The sequence below is a fragment of the Gavialis gangeticus genome, unplaced genomic scaffold (assembly GCF_001723915.1).
Source record: "Gavialis gangeticus isolate Ggan-Ray unplaced genomic scaffold, GavGan_comp1, whole genome shotgun sequence".
NCBI lineage: Eukaryota > Metazoa > Chordata > Crocodylia > Gavialidae > Gavialis > Gavialis gangeticus.
The window spans coordinates 161,101,366-161,110,712 of NW_017729022.1; the positions used below are offsets into that span (position 1 = coordinate 161,101,366).

Genomic DNA, 9,347 nt, shown 5'->3' on the forward strand with positions numbered 1-9,347 from the left:
GAATTTTGGGGTGGCTGCTGCTTGCCCTGCTCCCAGCGCCGGATCCCGACCCTAGCACAGCACAGCCCAGCCCAGCTCAGCCCCCACTAGAAAGAGCTCAGTCCTGGCCCCAGCCTGCAGTGGCAGCTGCCCCACCTTGCACAGATCTGGGGGCCACGCACCCCCCCCCCCGCCCCGCGGACAAGCTGTGGCTCTGTCCTATGCCCTATCCGGCCCTGGCTCAGCAGCGCCTGCCCCAGCCCCTGCTCCACTCCCTCCATCACCATGGGGGCCTTGATCTGCTCCCCCCCCATACGCCTTCCCTTCCCCCTCTCTTTCCACCACAACAGACTTACCAGCTGGACATTGTTCTTCAAGCTGCCAGGCTGTGTATCAGAAACCGCATTGGTATCAGCTGATATGCCTCCTTAAAAATCCAGTATCAGTATCAGCCCCAAAAATCTCTGTTGGTGCACCCTTAGTTGCCACTACTATTACCAGGCCAGGTCTGGGATGGTTCATGTGACATGGGAGGGAGTGTATGGTGGGGGTAGTGCAGGGGAGATGATGGGGAAGTGGGCATGGCTTGTGGGGAGCACAGGGCAGACTACAGCGACAGGGGAGCTGCTGCATCTCTGGGCCCAGGGCTGAGTCTGCTGCTGCCACTGCTACCTGACCAGGACTAGGGCTAGATCTGCTGCTGCTGTCTGGCAACAGCTGGGAGCTGTGACTGTCTGGTTGCTAGAGCCACCATGTGGTCTGTGCCTCAGGCTGGAGCCAGAGGCATCTCATAGTTTAAGCGGCAGTGAGGGGATGGGGCAGGTAGGGCAAGTGGCTATTTGGGAGGGAGGGGGCAGATAGGAAAGGGAAGTTGGAGGGTATGGGGAACAGAAACAGGGGGATACAAGCACAGGGGTTGGAGAAAGGCCAGGGATCAAGCTGCCTACCCCTCTCCTGCTATTTTCCCTGCTGCAGCGATGTGAGGAATAAATTAGGATGATCCTTCAATAATTAGATTCTACACATGGAAAATTTGTACTCTTCCATGTACAAAATTTAATTGAGAGATGGGGAGGGGAATATCTTAAATTTGAAGTAATTTTGGAGCTGGGTAAATATGATACTTTCTCTATAGTCAGAAAAGTGAAAACTAAGAACTGGCATTTTCCAAGAGATGCTTTGAGTTTAAAAGGTTGAGAACCGCTGGTCTAACCCAGGGATTCCTAATCCCTGGCCCATGGGCCAGATCCAGCCCATGGCCCCCCATGTCATCTGACTTAGGGGGTTCCCCACAAATCCAGAAATTCGAGAGAGTGGTAGAAGTGCTCCCCTAGGGCCCACTTGTGGCACATGGGGGCTACAAGAGGGTGGCACTGGGTCCCAGGATCCAATCCCAGTGTGGGGAGTTGGGAGGGGGTGGGTGTCAGGCTCCCAGGATCAAACACCTAACTGCTGGGTCAGGAGGGGGCAGTGCCAGGCTCCCAGGAACCAATTCTGGTGGGAGGCAGCAGTGCCAGTCTTCTAGGACCCAATTCTGGCACACTGGGCCAGGAGGGGTCAGTGCCAGGCCCCCAAGGACCAATCCTGGCAACAGCATGATGCCGGGGTCCAGGTCCCGCTCTCGGCTCATGGGGCAGGGAGGGGCAGTGCCTCCCTGCCCCTCCAAAAATCCCCCAAGGCCTGATCCCGGAGCAGAGGGCTCAGTCAAGCCTGTGGACCAGCCCTGCCCCACTCTATTGGCCTACAGGGCCAGAAGATTGAGCACCAGTGCTTTAACCCATTGTTGGTTCCTGGTTTTCCCCTCCGCCGTGATTTCCAGTTCTGTTGTACCAATCTGTGAACCAGGACATATTTCCATCTTTCTTAGTCTCTGTGCTTGGTTGTGGTTGTTGCCACCACCACACATTTTCCTAACGTGCCTGTAAGGCTAGACATTGCTGAGCAAGGAGCAAATCGGTAAAGAAGGTCAGGGGTTAGTACTCCAACTCCACACACCTGCTCCCTCTCCCTGTCCATAGGTCTAGACTAGCTGGATGTCTCTTCTAAGAGGGTCAGCTAAGAAATAGTTAAATTTAGACAGTTAAATTGACCTTGAGCCATTACCCAACAGTTGTTCTTCCTTCAATTGTTTGCTTGCAAGATCTGTCCTATACCAAGGGATATGCATTCAGAATGCTTTTTTGTTTGGGTAACAAAAGCTATTAATTTCGATCAGCTGAATATTCAGCCATAAGAATTCACTTCACAATTTATAAATTATACCGACCATTTGTAGTTTTGGCTTGATTAAGAAATTGCATTATCTGTCTACTTTGACACTAAAAACTTTCAGAAGCCAACTTACGCTAAATCTGATGTGCAATTCTCATGTCAATAATCACACTGCTTGTGATCTCTGGGTAACTGTACTTCACAGCTCCTTTTTTTAAATTTTTTTTTGCATAGGTTAGAATACATAGAGATTGAAGATGCTAATGCAGCATGGGAATGTGTAATATGTTTAAACAAAAATTAGTATTTGCAATGAGCTCTGTTTAAAAAAAATGTTACTTCATGCACTGTGACTTTTAGACACAGATGTTACCATTTTCAGAACAGCGGTGCAAAACCTGTGCAATGGTTGGCCACCATAATGCCCCCTGAGGTTATGATGCACACAACACACAGCTCTGGGAACCAGGCCTGTTGAATAAAATGTTGTTGAACCTTTATCTAAAGACTTTTTGCAAGTAATTAATTTCTGTAGCTCTGTTGTGTTGTTCCGTAGGACAGGTTACTATAACAGAAGAGTATGTTGCAAGTTGACTTATACCAAATGTTCACTGGGCAAACAAGTAATTTACAAAACTGCTTTTCTGCTCTACAGAGGGATCGAAACCGCGCAGAACTTCTTGAATTCCTAAATTCTGCCTTGTGATGGAAAGAGTGCTGAGTAAGGCTTGTGAGTCCATCAAGTCAACCTGTCATCATGCCTAGCAGAACACTAAAAGGAAACTCAGGGAAAAGGGCGCTGTTTGTAACAAGTCTGCTTTCTCCTGCTGGGAAGACAATCAAAATGTCCTTCATTACAGGCAAAATGAAGAGTTGCTGATAATTGTTAAAGAAAACCCATGATCTCCTTTTGAGATCCTAAATTAATAGCGAGGCTGCAGTGTTTTACAAGTGCTTAAAATGTGCTGCTGATCGCAGTCTGCAATGAAATGACAGTCTTGGATCTCAGTGTCCAGTATATCCCATCTTTGCATGCAGAGCTCACTCTTAATTTCAAATGTCTTAATATTTCCAGTAACTTAAACAGAGTTCTTGTAGATCATCTGTTTGAAAAATAAGGTGTTTCTGTATAGGTATTTTTGTGGTGATTTTATTTGTTCTAAAAAGAAATGTCCCTTTGTAAATAGCACAGAAATAAGTAGTATCATTTTTTTAGTACTGTAATCATCCTTTAGTATATCATTTTCTCACAAAGTTTGTGATGTGGTCTTTCTGGACTGCTTATTATTGTGTCAGTATCTTGGTATCAAGTTGAAGAGTATTCCAGAGTAATAATATAAAACTTGAGTGTTTTTATGCTGAAATAGAAGCAGAATAGACTTCTCCTTTGGGAGAGGGCAGATACATTTGGCATTAATGTGTGCTCTAGCAATGCCTAGATTGCTGTGGGGTCTGCCTTCTAATCACTCTGACAGATTTCCTTGTGTCAAAGTAAAGGATCCTTTGTATGTTACACCAGTACAGCCTCAATAGGAATTTCATGCATAAGATATGTGGACATTAGGTAAAAACAAATGCACAAAAATACTTGGGAGACTGACCTGAATTACAGAAGCATTCAGCATCCAAAGGATGTACACCAGTATTCCAAGGAGATTTCTTTTAGATGACTTGTGAAACCTTCATACATATCAGAAACCAATTTCCTCAAGTATTCAATACCAAATGTTTTATAACAGGGTGAAATATCTCTCATGGTTAGAGCCCTGATTCAAGAAAGAATGTATGCGTATGCTCATGCCTATCTCCTCTCATAAAAAACACTTGGGAAAGTGTTTAATTCCCAATAAATTCGGGGTGCCAGGAGGAATTTAGGCACATGCTGGAATTGGTAACTAAGAAGAGAATCAGGAAATCTGAGTTCTGTTTCTGAGTCTGCCACTGACCTGTTGTGTGGCAAGTCACTTAGGCTGCTTGCAGATGTAAAAAAAAATCTCTATTATAATGGGCACTTTAGTTTAAACGTGGTACATTCTTCCACTAAGCCCCATGCATGCCCTGAAAAGGCAGCACCTTAGTTGGGCCCAGCTTGCCTTATGTCTGTATAGATCAGGTGCTTTAGTGGGGCTTTTTTGGCACGTTTATCTAATAGCTGATTGAATCAGCTTAGCTAAAAGCACCAAGAAGCCATGCTGAAGTGCCCAATCTATACAGATACTGAGGAGCTGGGTCAAAGTAAAGTGCTGCTACTTCTGGTAAAGCATGATTTTTTTTTTTTAAACATCTGCAAGAAGCCTTAATCTTTTTCTTTTTTCCTGCCATGGGAATAGCACCTGGATAAAGTACTTTGCCACCCTTGGCTGAAAGTGCCAGACATGCAGAGAAGCACTCATGTCTTGGCAGTTGCAGTTGAAACTGACTTCTGATTATAAGCCCAATTTAAAACCTGTTCCCATTTAAAAAAGAAAAGTTTCTCCAATGTCATAGGCCACATTTTTTGCAGGGCTAGAATTTGGCGGGGGGGATGTTTGGAAAAAATCAGATGTTTTAATTTCAGATATGTTTTTAAAAATCCCCCAAGGGGTTGAACTTTTTGGAAAAATGAAATGTTTTAGGTTAGCGTATCTCCCCAGTGGCTTGGCCTCCACGTTCCACACTTTGTCTCATTTTGACTATTTTTTAGGGGATGCCACTTAGGGGTTTGGGTGGAGTGACAGTTTGTGAAGGAATGACAAAGAAGGATTGTGGATATCCAACACTAAGGAAGTTCTTTTCTCTGCTTGATTAGGGCTAGGGTATATAGGTCAGATGCCAAAGGAAGAAGAAAAGTGTCCAGCCCAGGGCAAAAAGATCACACAAAACATGTAAGAATTAAGGATTTTTAAAAAGTGAGCTTCCAGTTTAGGAAGAATGGCACAAACCTTGAATGTTCAGGTATTTCTTAACTCAGTTGAAACAAGCTCTCCTTGTCCACTTTGCTCTGTAGTTTGTGCACAGTTTTTTGAAAGTCTTGCCTGACTTCCCTATGTATTGAGTTAACATGGAGAGGTGGAGCTGCCTTCCTAGTGTGCCAGTGTAGTTTGTTCCCCTTTGTCTTTGTTTTATACACAAAAATCATGACTTAGGTCACCATTAGACTTTAACAAAAAAAACCCTGGTCTCTCTTTATTTGTTTTGGCCCTTGGGACGTGCTCTGGCCATGTCTCTAAGCTTTTCTTTGTTAAATACTTAAATTAAGAAAAATGTAAAATCTGAGATGCTTGAGTAATCATTTGTATCCTTCAGGTAGGGTTTAAAGTAATGCAGTGCAGGTTGCAGGAGTTGACAGTGTTGGCTTTTTTCTTCTCCTGTTACCAAAAACTCAAGATATATGAATATAAATAGACTCAGGTTCCAGGTCAGTATTGCTGCAACTGCTAGCCAAAGGGGGAAGGTGTGGAGGAGTGGAACAACACATTAATTCCAGGTAAGGTGAAATATGAAAGATACAGGACCTTCAGGTGTGTATGGATGGGAGGTAAGTGACAGTGAAAGAAGTTCTCTCCAGCCACTCAAATGGGCAGCATAGAACATTGCCCTCAGGTTTCACAGTGAAGGGAAGAGAAGAGGATGTGGCAAAAATAGGGGACTGTGAAACTAGGATTGCCAGGAGTTATGGACAGAAGCCAGTGAACAGGTGGTATAGAAGGAAGCAGGGGACTGGAGAAGTCAGACTTATATCTACACTTTCCACTTTTATATACAAAACATACGTTTTCCAGTTTGAACAAAATCTTTCAGTTTAATGACTTTGTTCTGCACTATTATCCCTTCTGCACACTGTAGACAACCCAATTTAATCTTTTGGCATTTAATTTAAAAATAAAATCCCCCAGTAATTCATTGTTTTAAACAGGTTAGGATTGGAAGAACATTTCCACAGAATCCAGTCCCATGCACCTACCTTGCTTCCCTTGGTTTTGTTTTTAAACAAATGTCAAAAAGGCCTTTCAGTAGCTAGTTTTCAAGTGGAATATAATCTTACATTGCTTACACTTTCCCTTGTGTACGCAGCCCTAGCTTTGCCCTATCACAAGTTCAAAAAAGTGAAGAGAGCAAAAATAAACTCCTAGGCAAGCATAGCTTTCCACTACCCACTTCTGTGAAATGTATTGTATTATGGTATAACTTTGCAAGCTATACAGGACTTGTCTAGTTTGGTTTCCGTGCAATATGATGTAATTCAAGGATACTGAACTTTTTGCCTAGCAGGCCAGATGGGCAGGATCTGATCCAGCCATGCAGGGGGAAGGGGATATAGCACAGCCCCAATTAGCTGCACAGGGCTTGGGAATTTGGTAGCGAGGAAGGTGTGGCAGTATTAATTGCCTCTACTCCCAGTTGCCAAAATTCCCAACCTGTGGGGAGCCCTGCAGGCTGAATTGATGGGGCCACAGACTGGGTTTGGTCCATGGGGTAGGGTTGGGCACCCCTGATGTAATACACATAATATAAAACAAATGTAGTATAATTTAGTGTATAAACCTTTTATCAAGGTACTTGCAGGACTCACATTAGCAGTGCATCTAACCCCTACTGTCTTTATCCTTGCATCACCCCTGTGTAGAAGGGGAAGTAGCAGGATCCTCATTTATAAATGGACAACGGATGGGTGTGTGCATGCATGCTCACGTGCTGTCTTGCTCTCTAGCTCTCTCAGGTTAATAAGGTACACGCACACACACACACACTCTCTCTCTCTCTCTCTCTCTCTCTCTCTCTCTCTCTCTTTGGTTAACCTATAAGGTGCAAATCTACCCTGCCTTCTACTTGAATGACTTTCCCAGAGCAGGATGTCTGTGGTATTGAATCTGCACCTTCTGAGCACTTGACTGGTGTCCTGACTACTAGCCCAGCACTGTGTAATGAACATGTACCTGTGACAATTTCATATCTCCAGAGCAGTGTCCTTCTAGATCTTTGCTGCCCACATTCACAGACTGGTCTTCTTGCCCCAGCAGTTAAGGCTTGATTTTCAAAGGAACTCATCTTCCATTTACACACTAAATGACATAGATTTGTAAGAATGTTTATTTCTCCTAGAAGAAACAGCACAGAGGTGTAATGTCTAAACCCTATTCTTCTCTGTGTAGGTTCTTCCACCATGCTCATTTCCGTGGTATCTGAACACCTTCCAGTTGTGCATTACGCAATATGAGTAATATCGTTTGCATGCATGTTGGATTTTTCTCTCATTCTTTCTCCTGTAGAAGAAATGACAGTGTGGTACCATATTTTGAAAGGGTTTTAAGGGTTTTTTTTTAATATATTTGTTGTTCTGTGTTTGTGTTGGAGAAGGCCGAGTCAAAGAAACATGCTACATATTGAAGCAAAGCGTCTTGAGGTTTGTAATGGACCTTCATTCCTGGGGCAGTGCATTATGCACTCTCACACCAGCCTGTAAAAAAGTTCCATCTTCAAGTGAGATGTTGTTGAGTTCCATTGTGCTCAAGGAATAAAGTTGTCAACTACAGTTTGGATTCTAGAGCTTCAGACAGTTGTTTAGGTATTGTGGGCCCATGCCATAGAGTATCTTGAAAGCAATAACTAAGACCTTGAAATTGACTCAGGATTCTATTGGAAGCTGGAATAGAGAGCAGAAGACATATTTGATGTACTTGTGGTACCCTGTATTGCTAAAGAAATACGCTGTTGCATCTTATACTAGCTGGAGTTTCCCACGTGCTGAAGTCTTTATGTCCAGATATCTCATGTAGTCCAGTTGAGAGGTGAACAAGGCATGAATGAGTGAGGCCAGGTCACCATCCATCAGGATAGGAGGGGCTCTTCTGGCCAATCAGAAATTGTAAAGAAGTATTACTACTAGATGTTGCCTGGTGAGAGCATCTTCTCAAGAAATTAGGAGTACTCCTAAACAATGGACTGAATTGATAATGGCAGGTGTGCGGTCACTGCAAAGGAGTCAGTTGCAATTTTTCAATGCATCTTCCTTCATTAATCAGCATCAAATAAGAGGTCTTACTTGGGTTCAGCTTCAGCTAGCTGCTCTTTATGCAACAGTTGATATCTGGGTCATCTGTGTAGCAAGGGTGAGCTAACCATGGTAAGGAATAGGTAAAGCTGTGCTTCATCTGCATGTGCTATATAGGCAAAGACTTTGTACCTGGTAGAGAAAAAGAGTTAAAAATAAGCTGCCAATAATTAATCATCAAAAAGAACAGTGTCTGTGTGGTAATGTTTCTGAGGTACCAACAGAGGGAACCATTATCCATTTGTGAGTTCAGAGAACATACTTTTTATATAACTTTGTAGATTGCTGTTGCTCACTTTTTTCAAGGAAGGCAGTGTAAGCCTATGTTGCTTATGAGGCATATTTGCTGCCAACTCCCTGTGGTTTTCACTTGATCTTTGTTGTTCTCTCCCTGTTTTACAGCCAGCGCTTAGTGACAGCACAAAGGAGAACCCCAACACTGGTGGAAGATATTCAAATGAAGCTGCTGCAGACATTATGAGCTCTGTCTTTAAGCCTTCTAGCAAGGAATCTGAAAGAGATTTTGAAAAAGGGACCAGCACTTAGGATCCATTAGTGTTGCTGTTGGGGACTACTGAGTGCTGAGCTGTTTTGAAAATCAGCCCTTTATTTTACTCCAGCTGTTTAGAAATAGTTTCAGGTGTCTGATGCTGCCAATATATGAGAACCTGAAAAATATTGTAGCAGAAGTAGTAACGTCTCTTAATTCAATCCAGACCTTGACCAAAGAATGTTTCAAAGATTTTGGGGGGGGGTCTTTCTGTTTGGCTTGTTTTTATTCAGTAGTGGAAACAAGAGAAGTCTTAGAATCTTAGAAGCATAGAAAATGAGGGTTGGAAAGGACCTCAAGAGATCATTTAATCAACCCCCCTGCTCAAAGCAGGGCCATCCCCAACTATATCATCCCAGCCAAGGCTTTGTCTAGCTGGGTCTTAAAAATCTCTAACTTGTGCTAGAAATGGAGTCCTGTCTGCATTGCAACTTTCATTTCTAGTACCACAGGTAAAATGACTAACAGATTTCCTTAGTGTAGACAAGTTCTTTGAATCTACATAGCAGGACTAAGCATTTCAGGGAAAGCATAGGGATGTGCTAGCATCACTAGAGCAACTCTTTGGAATGTGTG

The 9,347-nt window shown here is 43.4% G+C and overlaps 1 protein-coding gene across 1 annotated transcript in view; it reads left to right on the plus strand.

The window, feature by feature from the left end:
• Positions 1-3,447, plus strand: part of LOC109296825 (corepressor interacting with RBPJ 1-like) — a 17,290-nt gene extending 13,843 nt beyond the window's left edge. The window contains exon 7 of the mRNA XM_019516421.1: positions 2,846-3,447. Within this exon, the coding sequence (XP_019371966.1) occupies positions 2,846-2,896 (51 nt within the window). The 3' untranslated portion in view covers positions 2,897-3,447. The remainder of the gene's footprint in view (positions 1-2,845) is intronic.
• Positions 3,448-9,347: the final 5,900 nt, after the last annotated feature.